General features: G+C 47.1%; 1 protein-coding gene across 1 annotated transcript in view; it reads right to left on the bottom strand.

Moving 5' to 3' along the window:
• Positions 1-17,381, bottom strand: part of LOC138249317 (serine-rich adhesin for platelets-like) — a 71,695-nt gene that overhangs the window by 49,793 nt on the left and 4,521 nt on the right. The window contains exons 3-5 of the mRNA XM_069203276.1: positions 16,778-17,317; positions 13,722-14,459; positions 11,430-11,501 (exon numbers count right to left, since the gene is read on the bottom strand). Coding sequence (XP_069059377.1) covers positions 11,430-11,501; positions 13,722-14,459; positions 16,778-17,317 — 1,350 coding nt within the window. The remainder of the gene's footprint in view (positions 1-11,429; positions 11,502-13,721; positions 14,460-16,777; positions 17,318-17,381) is intronic.

Raw genomic sequence — 17,381 nt, forward strand, 5'->3', positions numbered from 1 at the left:
AGGAGTACTTTTCAGCACTTAGCAGAAAGTGTAAGAGAAGAAAAGCAAAACTTTTTGGTTAGGTGTACATACACTGAACTTGTTTTGTATATTATTCTCTTATGAAAAGTACACAAGTGGTAAGTAGTTACAATTACTTATCCCACCACTGTACAACCAATGTAGGAGGCTGGCCTGGCTTGTATTGGGTACCAGAGGTACTTACACCTTGTGCCAGGTCCAGTTATCCCTTATTAATGTAGAAGAGGTGTTTTGTAGCAGCCTAGGGTGATAGAAGGCAGCTATGGCAAAGCAGCTTAGGCTGAACTAGGAGTAAAGCTCCTACTATACCATTGGTGTCATATGCACAATATCATAAGAAAACACAATACACAGATATACAAAAAATAAAGGTACTTTATTTTTATGACAATATGCCAAAAGTATCTCAGTGAGTACCCTCAGTATGAGGATAAGTTATATACACAAGATATATGTACACAAACCAAAATTATGCAGATAATAGCAAAAGGAAGTAATGCAAGCAATGTAAAGTTACAGTAGATTGCAATAGGAGCACATAGGTTTGTGTTGTAAGGGTTTGTCTGAGCTCCCTATGAGTGGCAAAAGAAATGCTGCAGCCCAAATGGATCTCCTGGAACCCCAATGCCCTGGGTACCTAGGTACCATATACTAGGGACTTATAAGGGGGGTCCAGTGTGCCAATTGAAATTGGCAAATGAAGTCACTAGCCTACAGTGACAAATTTAAAAGCAAAGAGAGCATGAGCACTGAGGTTCTGGGTAGTAGAGCCTCAGTAACACAGTCAAGCACTACTGACACATACATTAGTCCACAAACAATGAGCACTGGGGTCCTGGCTGGCAGGATCCCAGTGAGAAAGGCAAAACACACTGACTTATAGGTTTTTATCTATGAGCACTGGGATCCTGGCTAGCAGGATCCCAGTGACACAGTAAAAACTCACTGAAACACTCTCACAAACAGGCCAAAAGTGGGGGTAACCATGCTAGAAACAGGCTACTTTTTCACAGTCCGTAGTAAACAACTGTTCCTTGCATGTTGGAGAGACATAGAACTTGCAAGGACTAATAGAAGAACCTCAACCTGTTGTTCAGTTGAGAAGCAATATCACTACACACATCTCAGACATGCCAAGGCTGGTATCTGTCTGTGGATGAATGCCTGAACCGAAGCACATGTGACGTAAACATCACTGCAAGTCACTCCATGATGCATGCCGACAGTCAGGGCACAATTCTCAATCAATACACATGTGCAGTTTGTAGGAAAGTACCCTCTTTTTGCCATGGTTCCCCCAATTTTCCCCCTGATGTCAGTGTGCTTGACTGTGTTCACTGGGATCCTGCTAACCAGGACCCCAGTGATTATGCTCTTGCTCCACTAAATTTGGTTGTTGCATACTGATAACACAGTATTTAACCCACAATTGGGATACTGGTGCCCCCTTATAAGTCCCTAGTATATGGTACTTAGGTACCCAGAACACTGGGGTTCCAGGGCTGCAGCATATCTTTCGCCACCCATAGGGTGTCCATGCAAAGGCTTCTGCAGGACTGCCATTACAGCCTGCATGAAAAGGTGTGTGCAACTTATAAGTCACCCCTATGGCAGGCCCTCCAGCCCTGAGGGCAGGGTCCAAAGTACCTGTGTGTGAGGACACCCCTGCACTAGCAGAGGAGCCCCCACAACCTCCAGGACCATTTTCCCAGACTTCATGCATGCGGGAATGCCATTTTACACGTGTACTGGACATAGGTCATTACTTATGTCCAGCTACATAATGGTAACTCCGAACATAGGCATGTTTGGAATCAAACATGTAGGAATCATACCCCCATGCTTTTGCAAGCATTGGTTGTATGATCCCATGCACTCTGGGGGTCCTTAGAGGACCCCCAGTACTGCCATTACAGCCTTCTGAGGTTTTCCAGGCAGCCCAAGCTGCTGCCACCTCACAGACAGGTTTCTGCCCTCCTGCTGCTTGCGAAGCTCGAGCCCAGGAAGGTAGAACAAAGGATTTCCTTTGGGAGAGTGGTGTTGCACCCTCTTCCTTTGGAAATAGGTGTCACAAGGCTTGGGAGGGGTAGCCTCCCTAAGCCACTGGAAATGCTTTCAAGGGCACATTTGGTGCCCTCCTTGCATAATCCAGTCTACACCGGTTCACGGACCCCAGTCCCTGCTCTGGTGCAAAACTGGACAAAGGAAAGGGGAGTGACTACTCCCCTATCCATCACCACCCCAGGGGCGGGGGTGCTCAGAGCTCCTCTAGAGGGTCCCTGGGTTTTGCTCTCCTGGATTCTAAGTTGGCAGGGAACTCTGGGAGCATCTGAGTGGCCAGTGCCAGCATGTGATGTCAGAGCCCTTCCCTGATAGGTGCTTACCTGTTTAGCTGACCAATCCCCCTTTCAGGGCTATTTAGGGTCTCTCCTTTAGGTGGTTCTTCAGATTCTGATTGCAAGACTCCAGCAGGAATCCTCTGCATCCTCCACTGCAACTTCTCACCGAAGAAACTGCATATGGACCCTCCAGGAACTCTACAGCAAGACACGATCTGCAACATTGTATCTTCGGCTCCTGTCATTAACTGCAACTGTTTCCTGACTGTGCATCCTTTGAGAACAGCCCTTCTTCAGCCTGCACCAGAAGAGCGAAGGAATCTCCCTTGCGGTGAAGGAGTTACTCCCCTGCTTCTGCCGGCACCTACTGCAACGATGACTAGCTGCATGGATCCCCTTTTCCTGCAGATTGCAATCCTCCATCTGGCATGGGACATCACTTGCACCAACCAGGAGCCTGACTCTGTCTACTTGGGAGCAATACTGACTGCCCTTCTTCACCGGTGGTTCTTCTTTTGCACCTTCATCTGGGTTAGCAGGGGCTCCTGTTCTTCCTGGACTCTCCTGTGCTTCTTGGACTTGGTCCTCTTCTTCCACAGGTCTTCAGGTCCAGGAATCCACTGTTGGTGTCTTGCAGTCTCTTCTGGTTCTTGCATAATTTTCTTTCTCGTGTCTGTATCTGTTCTGGGAAAATTACTGTGTTTTACTCTGGCTTTCCTGGGCACTGGGGTGGGTTCTAGTACTTAACTTTAGGGTTTTCTAAGTATCCCAGCAACCCTCTACACACTACACTTGCCTAGGTGGTAAACCGACATTCACATTCCACTTTCTTAGAATATGGTTTGTGTTTTGTGATTTTCACTAATGCACTGTTTTTTAACTGTTTCTAAACCTGTTTTTGTAGACTAGTTTATATAATTTGTGTATTGCTTGCCTCCTAAAGGAGTGTAGTCTCTATGGTATTTTTGGCATTTGTGTCACTAAAATAAAGTACCGTTATTTTTGTAACACTGAGTATTTCCTTTCATATGTGTGAATACTATGTGACTACAGTGGTATTGCATGAGCTTTGCATGCCTCCTAGATAAGCCTTGGCTGCTCAGCTACAGCTACCTCTAGAGAGCCCGACTTCTAGACACTGCCTACATTTCACCAATAAGGGATAACTGGACTTGGTATAAGGTGTAAGTACCATAGGTACCCCCTACAAACCAGGCCAGCCTCCTACACAGTTCACTTTTTCACATGATGCCACATCAGGACATGGAGAAACACATTGCGGTTCCACAATCTTGGCCTACCTGCACTCGCCCTCATTGCTATTGCAGTTTCACATGCCAAACGGCATACTGTAATGCATGAAGGTATCTGCCAGACAACAAACGACTGTGACACACTTCTATCATTGGCACAACATGAAATGGACCAGTACTGTAAATGAACTATTCTACTATAATTTTACATGCCGATGTGTGTGAGGGAATATAGACATCGTCCCATCAACATGAGTAGAAAATGCATGAAAGTGCAAATTAAGAATGTTTTCTCAAAGAGAAAAGGACACCCGCTGACATGTAAGCACAAGGGATGTTGGCTAGCTCCAAGGACATAATTCATGTCAATGGGCATTCCCTACTTACCAAGGAAAAGTAGTTTGCTGCATCTGCAAACCATTAGCCATGTAAGCCATGTCACATCTATGCTGGACACAAACTGATCACAGAGTGCAGTGAGGCACCAGAACCAATCATACATTGAAACTAACTTGCTTCAGTGTGGCAGATGTCTGCATACACATATTCCCAGACACATTAAAGAGGACAGTGATCCATAACCCACTTAACCTTTGTCTGTGACATTCAGGGGAAGTGATCTGTGGGTCAGAATTGCATAGGTTCATAAGGCAAGGTACACCAGTTTGATGCACATGACATATCAACACAAACTATCTCCCATCTACTGTATGACACATGGCTCATCCCAAATTGTCAGGGGGAGCAGTCAGCACCCCACTCATTCACCAGGCAATGGCATAAGAAGGAATTAGCTGTCTAACCCCCTTGTTGCTGCTGTGCTACCCTCAAATTCCATCCAGTTCCGGGTAGGCCACTGCTAGAATGCAGACAGTTAGGGGGCTTATGGTCTGATGGGCACACCACCCATGTTGGGAGTATAGCCCCAGCTGGGCCTCTGCGATTCTTCGGGCCCAGCATATCAGGTCCTCCCACCTCTTCCTGCAGTGGGCACTCCGCTGGCTGTGGACCCCCAAGGTCTGCACATTCTTGGCAATGGCTTTCCAAATCCCTTTCATCTGATGAGCATTGACCTGCATGGAGGCAATAGACAAGCCAAGAAATTATGGCAATAATGTCTCATCCAAGATGGCAGAGTCACATACATGTCAGTGCACCAAGCTAAGCACATTCTGTTTTGCCAAACTACCCAAGTGTGGCACACACCAGCCATTGAGTACAGGGACATGTCTACAAACACTTCCCAATCTGCAGACCAACCCACCATCCTGCTCAGGCCCTCCACTGACTAGCTAGGACAACTGACATTTTGTGGGGCATGCCCTAGCAAACTGACAGAAATCTGAATAACTGTGGGACACATAGCAACTCTGTGGATCCTGAAAGGTAGACTCCATAGGCATTAATGTATCAAATAACCCATACTCTGTGAGGATGGTTCTCTACCAACATTTACTATAGGCTACTGCAAGGGCACAAAATCGGACACCACACATGGGTAACAATGAAGGGACTGGCATGGTGGGTACAGAAGGTGTCTAACCTGTCCATATGTGGACATGTGGTCTAACAAATGTATACTCATGCCACCTCAGGGGGGTTGAGGTTCTGCATCATATACCTGCACTGCAGAAAATGCTTCTGGACATATGTATCCATCCAACAGTGTTGGTATCCAACAAACAAAGGCAGGCATTGTTCATTTTCAACCATGTGACCTAAGAAATGAGTCACATATCATGAGCTCCCACAAATAATCTGTTAGACCTGGCATCGTGGTCTCTCCTGTCTTTTTCGCCTATGCGTCCCTTGTTTTGACTGTGCGCTGGACTCTGTTTTTGTTGGTGTTGTTACTCTGGGCACTCTACCACTGCCGACCAGTGCTAAAGTGCAAGTGCTCCCTGTGTAAATTGTATGTGTAATTGGCGTTTCCCTGATTGGCATATTTGATTTACTAGTAAGTCACTAGTAAAGTCACTAGAGGTGCCCAGGGCCTGTACATCAAATGCTACTAGTGGACCTGCAGCACTGATTGTGCCACCCACATGAGCAGCCCTGTAAACATGGCTCTGACCTTCCACTGCAGTGTCTGTGTGTGCAGTTTTAAACTGCCAACTCGACCTGGCAAGGCACCCCGAAGGTAGGCCATAGCTAGCCCCATGGGCAGGGTACAGTGTATGCTAAAGGTGGGACATGTACTGATGTGCTTTACATGTCCTAACCGTGAAATACTGCCACATTTGTTTTTCACTGTTGCATGGCCTACCTCTCTCATAGGTTAACAAGGGGGCTGCCTTTAAATAACTTTTAAGTGCAGTTTCCCTTTGGGGGCAGATAGAGATGTGGAGTTTGGGGTCTCTGAACTCACAATTTGAAAATACAATTTTTGGTAACGTTGGTTTTAAAATTGTCAGTTTGAAAATGCCACTTTTAGAAAGTAGACATTTTCTTGCTTAAACCATTCTGTGACTCTACTTGCTTGTGTATTCCCTGCCTGGGTCAGACTGACAGTTGGTCCGTTTGTGAATCACCACTAGACAGTGACACAAAGGAGCTTTGGTATAGCCTGCATATCCTGATGGGTCATCTGGTCTAGAGTGGAGGGAGGAGTGGTCACTTACACCTGAAAGGGCTGTGCCTGTCCTAACACAGTGCAGTCTCCAACTCCCTGGCGTGTGTCTGAGGCCAGGCCTGGGCAAGACAGGGTCTTATGAACAACAGAGACTTTCCTTTGAAGTTTGACTACTTCAAAGGCAGAAAGGGGTATAAGTAGTGCATCCAAAACCAAGATTTTTAGATTACTTCTGGAACCAGGGGAACCTCTGCCAAGGAGAAGAGCTGAAGAGCTGGAGGAGGAGTACTGCCCCTTTCGCTGTGATTGTGCTTTGCTGGGTTGCCCTGCAGTTGCTGCTTCTGCCTGAAAGAGGACAAAGACTGGACTTTGTATTATATTCCTGCTTGTGAAGTGTCTCCAAGGGCTTAGACTGAGGTTGCCTTCTGTTTTGAAGTCTAAGGGCCATCAAAGACTTCCTCTGACAGCATTTGGACTCTATGCTGAGACACCTGCCCGCCCTGCCAAGTGGTACCCCATCCAGTCCATGGGCTCTTGAAAGGTGAGGCTGGTAGAACCAAGGTGGAAATCCACACACAGGAAACATGCTGGGGAAAGTTTGACTTACCACTTGCAATGGGGCTGTAAAAATGATGCACCACCTGCATTGAGGCTGAAAAATGCTGCACCACCTGCATCGCGGCTAGAAAATCGGTGCATCACCTGCATTGCAGCTGGAGAAACAACGCAACACCTACTTGCGGCTGCTGAAAATGACACAAACCCCACGCAGCGCGGTTTTCCATCATGGTGTGGCTGGATTTTGCACGCATCATTGCTGGGCATCAAAATCAATGTGAACCTCTACAGATCAAAGATACATGTTTGGAAATGGAGGCATCGCTCTCTTGCGGGAGAGAAAAAAGATGCATCGCCTACACGACCGGAGAAGAAACGGCGCACAGCCTCACTTGCGTGTAAGGAATCGTGCAGTGGCAGTCCTGTGTAAGAATTGTCTGAGCTCCCTATGGGTGGCAAAAGAAATGCTGCAGCCCATAGTGATCTCCTGGAACACCAATACCCTGGGTACCTGGGTATCATATACTAGGGAATTATAAGGGTGTTCCAGTGTGCCAATGAGAATTGGTAAAATTAGTCACTAGCATGCATTGACAATTTTAAAAGCAGAGAGAGCATAAACACTGAGGTTCTGGTTAGCAGAGCCTCAGTGATACAGTTAGGCACCACACAGGGAACACAAACTTATGAGCAATGGGGTCCTGTGCACTTCCCTCTTCGACTTCTGCCAAGGATCGAGTGCTCCAGGACGCCTGCAAAACCGCAACAAAGTAGCAAGAAGACTACCAGCGACATTGTGGCGCCTCATCCTGCCGGCTTTCTCGACTGTTTCCTGGTGGTGCATGCTCTGAGGGCTGTCTGCCTTCACCCTGCACTGGAAGCCAAGAAGAAATCTCCTGTGGGTCGATGACATTTTCCCCCTGCCAACGCAGGCACCAAACTTCTGCATCACCGGTCCTCTGGGTCCCCTCTCATCCTTACGAGCGTGGTCCCTGGAACACAGGAGCTAGATCCAAGTGTCCCCGACAGTCCAGTGGCCCTTCTGTCCGAATTTGGTGGAGGTAAGTCCTTGCCTCCCCACGCCACACAGTAATCCTCTGTACTGCATGAACTGCAGCTGCTAGGGCTTCTGTGCACTCTTGCAAGACTTCCTTCGTGCACAGCCTAGCCCAGGTCCCCAGCACTCCGTCCTGCATTGCCCAACGCTCTGAGTTGGACTCCGACTTCGTGGGACTCCCTTTTGTTGTGCTGAGTTGACCGCCACCCTCAGATCTTCTGAGCACCTGTTAAGGTGCTTTCGCAGGTGCTGCCTGCTTGTGCGTGGGCTCTCTCTGTTGCTGAGCACCCCCTCTGTCTCATTCTCCAAGGGGTGACTTCCTGGTCCTTCCTGGGCCCTGGCAGCACCCAAAATCTTCAACTTCGACTCTTGCAGCTAGTAAGGCTTGTTTGCTGTCTTTCTGTATGGAAACAACTCTACGTCCTTCAGCACGCTGTGGGGCATCTTCCGACCAAAGGAAAAGTTCCTGGCACCTTCTGTTGTTGCAGAATTTTCTGCTTCTTCCACCCGGAGGCAGCCCTTTTGCACCTTCATCCGTAGTTTAGTGGGCTCCTGCCCCCCCCTGGACACTTGCGTGACTCTTGGACTTGGTCCCCTTCCTTTACAGGTCCTCAGGTCCAAGAATCCGTCTTCAGTGCTTTGCAGTCAGTTGTTGTCCTTGCAGAATCCCCTATCTCGACTTTACTGTCTTTCTGGGCTAGTAGGGTAACTTCACTCCTACTTTTCAGGGTCTTCGGGTGGGGTATCGTGGACACAATCAGTTTTTTCTTACACCTGCAGCGACCCTCAACACACTACACTAGGCCTGGGGTCCATTTGTGGTTCGCATTCCACTTTTGGAGTATATGGTTTTTTGTTGCCCCTAGGCCTATTTCTCCCTATTGCATTCTATTGTGTTCTACAGTGTTTGCACTACTTTTCTAACTGTTTACTTTCCTGATTTGGTTTGTGTGTGTGTATATTTGGTGTATAGTAGTTACCTCCTAAGGGAGTATATCCTCTGAGATACTTTTGACATATTGTCACTAAAATAAAGTACCTTTATTTTTAATAACTCTGAGTATTGTGCTTTCTCATGATATAGTGCTAAGTGATAAAAGTGGTATATAAGGAGCTTTGCAAGTCTCCTAGCTCAGCCTAAGCTGCCCTGCTATAGCTACCTCTATCAGTCTAAGTTGCTAGAACACCTCTAATCTACTAGTAAGGGATAACTGGACATAGCACAAGGTGTAAGTACCACAAGGTACCCACTATAAGGCAGACTAGCCTCCTACACAGTAGCAGTGCATCCTGGCCTTAGCATTCCTGTCAGTGCCTGTCCTACACCCACATACTATACAAATGTCATCTTCACAGGTATTTAGACTCGTATGGGGAGTTGACAAACAAGGTAATTTTGAGCCTGATACACTGTTCTTGTTTTTGGAATTGTAGAACACTGCATGCTGGGAATTGTAGTGCTGTCAATCCTTGTATAGAGACATTTTGTTCCCCAGGTGAGTCTACTTCACATGGTGGAGGCCAGCCAGGTGTCTATGTACAGATGGACACTGGGCTGTTGAGTGGGATGACAGTGTAGATGGCAAAAGGTGAGCTATCATCATGCATGACAATTAATTTTGGTGAGCTATTTTTGTGTTGTGACTTACCCAACTCCACTCCCCCAGGTATTCCAGTCAAGCCCTCAGGATGCAGGCTAGCCAAGATCTTTTCCTCCCATGATGTGAGTTGTGAGGGAGGAGGTGGAGGACCACCACCAGTCTTCTGGACCTGCAGCAGGTACCTGGATATCATGGAACAGATCTTCCCCTTAAGGTCTTTCCAACTCTTCCTGATGTCGTCCCTTGTGCGTGGGGTGGGGCCTACACCATTCACTCTGTTGACAATCCTTTGCCACAGTTCCATTTTCCTGGCGATAGTAGTGTGCTGGACATGGGCTCCAAATAAATGTAGCTCAACTCTAATGATTTCCTCCACCATGACTCTTTACTCATTTTCAGTGAAATTGGGATTTTTCTGGGGTGACATGGTAGTCATGTAAAATAAATTGTACTGGGAAACAGACAGGTTATGGGGAGTAAATGGAGTAGATAGGTGCAAATGTATGTGATAGGAGTGTGTTGAGGGACTGGGAGATGTGCTTGATGAAAGTTGGAGGGATGCCGATTCTATAGTATTATCTTTATTATCTTTTTTCAAAGTGCACTCTGGATTGTGTGTTTGGTGTTGGAGATGTGAAAGGGTGTGTTTTATAGTGTGCTTTGTTGGTGTGGCAGCTGTGGGAATGTGTGTCAGCTGTGTTGTTTTCAAATCCTTCCAATGTGGTGTTGTGTATTACTGTGGTGACGGCGAACCGCTGTGTGACTTTTAATTGTAATAGGTAAGGTGGTTGGTTGATGGGCTGTTGGTGCTGGTGGTTGGAACGCCTATTTCCCGCCCTCCAAAGTACTGTTGGTGTAGGTTATTGGCTGGCTTTTGGCGGTCCTGCCAGTGTAACTCATAATACAGCAGTCTGTATGACTGCCAACATACCTGTTTTTTGGTGGCCAACACTATGGCGGTCTGGCGGTCTGATCACCAAACTCGTAATGAGGCCCTTATTGCCATTTACATTCTGACTTTGATACTGGGGTACACAACGGTTTCTGTTACCTCTGTGGATGACTGATACATTAAACATAAAATGTATGAAACAATCTGCATATTTGTAGAGCCTGTATTTTGAAAAAGGCTATTTAAATGAATAATCCTTGGTAATGTTAACTCAAGAATACTGGGCCTCATAAGGGACTGTAAGATATAGGACTCTCTTCCACAAATCCATCCATAAAAATGCCCTTCTTAGATTAAGAGTAGGAGTTAGCCTGAGATGGCAACTGGCCAACTTTTTCAGAGGCTGATATTTCATTTGCATTCCTGTTTATTTTGAGGATCAGCAGGTGGAACAGACTTTTCTACATATTCCACCAGGGTCCCTAAAAAGCTTCCATTCAAGACCCCACAATCTGATGGATCTGCTCCTTCCTCACAGACTGCATCCAGTCAGGCTGGCTTCCTACACCTGGTTCACTGCCAAACTCATCTGTGGAGTTCCCAAGGGGTCATATATCAGCCTCACTCTAGTCACAACCTACATGTCCCCACTCACAAACATTATCTGGACCCAAGGAATCAATCTAATCTCCTTTGCTGATGTCCTCCAGCTAATCTTCTCCCATTACCATGAAACTACTATCAATTAGACAAATTCAGCCCAATTTATTTGTCTAAAGGATGGCATGGTACATGTTTTTCAGAAATAGTAATTCGTTGTCTATATTAGGTTCCTAAAATACAGCCAATACATTTTCACAGACCCAGGAGGTCAGCCCCATAAAAAGTTGCATTTGGCATAATGGAGACCCTTATCACACCCTTTGGGACCACATTATTGGCTAGAAGGACTAGGAAATCGGCAGCTTTAGTAGAAGAGCTGGCGGTATCCACTGCAGACACCTTGTCAAACATGAACAAATCGATAAATGCTTTACAGTCTATGCTCAAGTAAAATACAATGGACATTGAGCGTATACTAGCCAAGGATGGAGGTGTGCACAAGTTCTTAACTAAAGAATACTGTAATTACATACCTGACTATTCATCTGATATCCATCAGTTAAAAGGGTATCTCCCACTTGGAAAGTGGGGACTTCAGAGGTGGTCTGTAGGAATGAAATAAGGGCATTGATGAGGATAAACTGACAACAGAAAGTTGACTCCAACTGTCAAGAGGAAGGACCGAGGAAGCTTGTGCTTTTAGCTCTAGGCACACTGCTCTAAGTCAGGTGCCACAGAGCAAGCAGGTTGTCTACCTTTATCTTTGTTATGCGCCAGCTTGTTCCTCTAACCTCTAAAAGGATGGGATTTAATGTCAAAACAGACAGGCAAGGCTGGGTAGGTCTCTACTGTTGAGTTAAGCAAGCTGCCATGAGCAGAGGAGGAAAGGCCAGGCTGGGCAAGGCGCAATCCCTTGTTTACATTCTTTAGTAAGTCTGGAATTCAAAACCCATGGGTGGATGTTTGGTAACGCCCATGGCCCACCCATGGAAAGCTTTCCAAGTTGTAATGTAATGTAACGCAGCACAAGCAGCTTCTTTGTGTTACTTTCATTTGCAAACCCACAAAAGGCCTCGCAAATCAGGCCTTGTGTGGCTTTGTAAGTATGACAAGCTTGCGTAATATGCGTGTCGCCTTGCGTGACATAAGCTCAACGCAAAGGCTTCATAAATGTGGGCCCACATGACTTTATTTCAGAAATATACTGTGAAGAAAAAAATACCTGGAGAAGAATCCAGGGTGAAGCTGCTTGCTGTGACATTACACATGTATTTTAGGTGATGCAATGCACCATGGTTGTAAGTCACTTCTAGGTAGCAGACCCTTCTTAAGAATGCGTTTAACAAAAACTAATTTCTGTTATTTTCACAGTTGTAACAACTGAAATTGTAACAGCATTCTTATAAGCAGGTAATTAGGATACAGAATATTCAAAATCATTACAAAATTAGAGATGAGTCATACAGCAGCCAAGGCATGTTTCGCGACCATTGACGCTTCTTCAAGGCATGAGTTCAATGTTGACAAATTCTCGCCTTGGATAGAAATTCAAGCAAGAGACTCATAGTGTCCCCCAAAAAATATGCCCGAGGAAACACCCCACACACTACATAACACAAAGGATTGAGTTATTGTTTTGTAACATTTTATTTTATTATTTCCTGTTTATCATAAATATTTAAGGTACTTTACATTAAGGTATTATCCTAATTTCGTTTTACAAATAATAAAGAGCAGTGTGTCCCTACACATTCTCACAAGGAGATCTCGTGTTGGTGGTGACCTCCACCCGTGGAGCTGGCCACAATCCAGCACTCTTGTTCTGTCCTCGCGAGCAGTGAGCAGTGTGTACGTCCTGATTGTCGAGCTTGTAAGATTGTGTTACTTCAGGAGTGCAGCATGGTCTTGTATGTAGAATTGTTGTGCAATCTAATGACGGAGACTTCACAAGGCCAGGCTCCAGCCAACTGTTGTCTCATCAGCTTTTTGTGTCATCTGTGCTACCTTTGCTAAACATATGCCTAATTTCAAATGGGAATGTGTTTGTCAGCTAATATCTGGTGGGCTGGAAATGCACTTATCTTAGCTTAAAAAATAATATTGCAGAATGATTCATCCCAGTACATCATGTCAAAACAGAGCTCTTGGGACTTGTCAATGTGTAATAGTAATGTACTCGAGGATTTTCTACACACAATACTGACCTCGATGACGGTAAAACAACTTCAGGAGAAGCGTTAACTTTATAAAAACAAGCATTGGCAATGCCAATGTGCCTCGCTTGTTTCTAAATGAAACCAACCTATTGAAATGATGAAAGTTACTCTTTATTTTTTTTTTTATGGTCATTGATAACATGTTCTTATGAAAGAAAGCTTTTCTCATTGTGCATTCAATCTGCTATGATGGCAACAAAAATACAGAACTTGACAGCTTTACTACACTGAAATTGTTGCACAGGTGTCTGGAGGAAGTGTGAAAGCCTCATCGCCATTTATCAACTGAGACTGGTTCCTAAAAACACCCTAAGAGAAACGCAAGACAAAGCTAAATAACTGAGATAGGGTCAGGGGGCAGGGAAGCATTGCCAATGCTTGTTTCTTGTTACTCAACAGATTAGCTGGTGAAGTATCCGCAGTTTTCAAGTGCTTCAAAACCTGCCTCCCATTTTTACTTGCTGCCCAACTGTCACTGCTTGCTGTCCCACTGTCACTGCTTGCTCTCCCAATGTCACTGCTTGCTGTCCCAGTGTGGATGCTTGCTGTCCCAATGTCACTGCTTCATGTCTCAGTGTCACTGCTTGCTGTCCCACTGTCTCTGCTTACTGTCCCACTGTCACTGCTTGCTGTCTCAGCGTCGCTGCTTGCTGTCCCAGTGTTGCTGCTTGTTAACCCAGTGTTGCTGCTTGTTAACCCAGTGTTGCTGCTTCCTGTAACAGTGTTGCTTCTTGGTGTCTCAGTATTGATGCTTGCTGTCCCAGTGTCACTGCTTGCTGTCACAGTGTTGATGCTTGCTGTCCCAGTGTCACTGCTTGCTGTCTCAGTATTGATGCTTGCTGTCCCAGTGTCACTGCTTGCTGTCCCACTGCCACAGCTTGGTGTCCCTGTGTCACTGCTTGCTGTCGCACTGTTATTGCTTGCTGTCCCAGTGTTGATGCTTACTGCCTCAGTGTCACTGCTTGCTGTCCCACTGTCACTGCTTGGTGTCCCAGTGTCAGTGCTTGCTCTCTCAGTATTGCTGCTTGCTGTCCCACTGTCACAGCTTGGTGTCCCTGTGTCACTACTTGCTGTCCCAGTATCAGTGCTTGCTGTCCCGGTGTCACTGCTTGCTGTCTCAGTGTCACTGCTTGCTGTCCCAGTATCACTGCTTGCTGTCCCAGTGTCAATGCTTGCTCTCTCAGTATTGCTGCTTGCTGTCCCACTGTCACAGCTTGGTGTCCCTGTGTCACTACTTGCTGTCCCAGTATCAGTGCTTGCTGTCCCGGTGTCACTGCTTGCTGTCTCAGTGTCACTGCTTGCTGTCCCACTGTCACTGCTTGCTGTCCCAGTATTGCTACTTGCTGTCTCAGTATTGATGCTTGCTCAGTGTTGCTACTTGCTGTGTCAGTGTTGCTGATTGCTGCCCCAGTGATGCTTCTTGCGACCTCAGTGTTGCTGCTTCCTGTAACAGTGTTGCTGCTTGGTGTCTCAGTATTGATGCTTGCTGTCTCGATGTCACTTTCGCAACACAAGAGTATGATGGACGGAGTGCTGAACAGTGCAAACACTCACCCCCAGTCACAGATATGGGTTTAATCCATAGTTCTTTTGCTCACCATGCCACCCCAGTTTGGACCCAGCCATATGCAAATCAGTCTTGACCCTGCTCCACATGGGAACAGTCCAGCCCGAACTGCCAAACCAGGTCCTCACTGGACCGGAAACAAGCATCTTGGGACCGGTTTCAGGGTTTCACCCTTCATCAGCCAGGCTAGCTTGAATCCAGTGGCACCGTGAGCAAGGGACCCACGTCTGGGCATACCCTTCCCACTTAGGGCAACTTTCACAACACAAAAGGATGATGGACGGAGTGGTGAACAATGCAAACACTCACCCCAAGTCACAGATCTGGGTTTGATCCATAGTTCTTTTGCTCACCATGCCACCACAGTTTAGACCCAACCATATGCAAAATCAGTCTTGACCCTGCTCTTCATGGGAACAGTCCAGCCTGAACTGTCAAACCAGGTCCTCACTGGACCAGAAACAAGCATACTGGGACCGGTTTCAGGATTCCACCCTTCATCAGCCAGGCTTGCTTGAATCCAGTGGCACAGTGAGCAAGGGACCCACGTCTGGGCATACCCTTCCCACTTAGGGCAACTTTCGCAACACAAAAGGATTCAAGCTAGCCTGGCTGATGAGGGGTGAAACCCCGAAACCGGTCCCAGGATGCTTGTTTCCAGTCCAGGGAAGACCTGGCCTAGCAGATCGGGTTGGTCTGTTCCTATGGGGAACAGGGTCAAGACTGATTTGCATATGGCTGAGTCCAAACTGGAACGGCATGGGCAGCAAAAAAACAATGGATTTAGGCCCAGATCACTGTACTGGGGGTGAATGTTTGACAATTTTCAGCATTCCGTCCATCACTTGTTGTTTTTGCTTTGACGCCCTAAGTGGGAAGGGTATGCCCAGACGTGGGTCCCATGCTTCCCATGCCACTGGATTCAAGCTAGCCTGGCTGATGAGAGGTGAAACCCCGAAACCGGTCCCAGGATGCTTGTTTCCAGTCCAGGGAAGACCTGGCCTAGCAGTTCGGGCTGGACTGTTCCCAGGGGGAACAGGGTCAAGACTGATTTGCATATGGCTGGGTCCAAACTGGAATGGCATGGGCAGCAAAAAAACGATGGATTTAGGCCCAGATCACTGTACTGGGGGTGAATGTTTGACAATGTTCAGCATTTCGTCCATCACTTGTTGTTTTTGCTTTGTTGTCCTAAGTGGGAGGGTGTGCCCAGACGTGGGTCCTGTGCCTCCCATGCCACTGGATTCAAGCTAGCCTGGCTGATGAGGGGTGAAACCCCAAAACCGGTCCCAGGATGCTTGTTTCCACTCCAGGGAAGACTTGGCCTAGCAGTTCGGGCTGGATTGTTCCCATGGGGAACAGGGTCAAGACTGATTTGCACACGGCTGGGTCCAAACTGGAATGGCATGGGCAGCAAAAAAACAATGGATTTAGGCCCAGATCACTGTACTGGGGGTGAATGTTTGACAATGTTCAGCATTCCGTCCATCACTTGTTGTTTTTGCTTTGTCGCCCTAAGTGGGAAGGGTATGCCCAGACGTAGGTCCCGTGCTTCCCATGCCACTGGATTCAAGCTAGCCTGGCTGATGAGGGGTGAAACCCCGAAACCGGTCCCAGGATGCTTGTTTCCAGTCCAGAGAAGACCTGGCCTAGCAGTTCGGGCTGGACTGTTCCCATGGGGAACAGGGTCAAGACTGATTTGCATATGGCTGGGTCCAAACTGGAATGGCATGGGCAGCAAAAAAACGATGGATTTAGGCCCAGATCACTGTACTGGGGGTGAATGTTTGACAATGTTCAGCATTCCGTCCATCACTTGTTGTTTTTGCTTTGTCGCCCTAAGTGGGAAGGGTATGCCCAGATGTGGGTCCCGTGCTTCCCATGCCACTGGATTCAAGCTAGCCTGGCTGATGAGGGGTGAAACCCCGAAAGCGGTCCCAGGATGCTTGTTTCCAGTCCAGGGAAGACCTGGCCTAGCAGTTCGGGCTGGACTGTTCCCCTGGGGAACAGGGTCAAGACTGATTTGCATATGGCTGGGTCCAAACTGGATTGGCATGGGCAGCAAAAAAACGATGGATATCGGCCCATATCACTGTACTGAGGGTGAATGTTTGACAATGTTCAGCTTTCCGTCCATCACTTGTTGTTTTTGCGCTGTCTCAGTGTCACTGCTTGCTGTCCCACTGTCACTGCTTGCTGTCCCAGTGTTGATGCTTGCTGTCCTAGTGTCACTGCTTTCTGTCCCACTGTCACTGCTTGCTGTCTCAGTGTCACTGCTTGCTGTCCCAGTATCACTGCTTGCTGTCCTTGTGCCAATGCTTGCTGCCTCAGTATTGATGCTTGATGTTCCACTGTCACTGCTTGCTGTCCCAGTGTCACTGCTTGCTGTCCCAGTGTCACTGCTTGCTGTCCCATTGTCACTGCTTGCTGTCCCACTGTCACTGCTTGGTGTCCTAGTGTCAATACTTGCTGTCTCAGTGTCGATGCTTACGGTCTCAGTGTCACTGCTTGGTGTCCCACTGTCACTGCTTGCTGTCTCAGTGTCGCTGCTTGCTGTCCCACTGTCACTGCTTTTCTGTCTCAGCGTCGCTGCTTGCAGTCCCTGTGTCACTGCTTGCTGTCTTAGCGTCGCTGCTTGCTGTTCCAATGTTGCTGCTTGTTAACCCAGTGTTGCTATTTGCTGTCTCAGTGTTGCTTCTTCC

Source organism: Pleurodeles waltl, chromosome 8 (assembly GCF_031143425.1).
Source record: "Pleurodeles waltl isolate 20211129_DDA chromosome 8, aPleWal1.hap1.20221129, whole genome shotgun sequence".
Lineage (NCBI taxonomy): Eukaryota > Metazoa > Chordata > Amphibia > Caudata > Salamandridae > Pleurodeles > Pleurodeles waltl.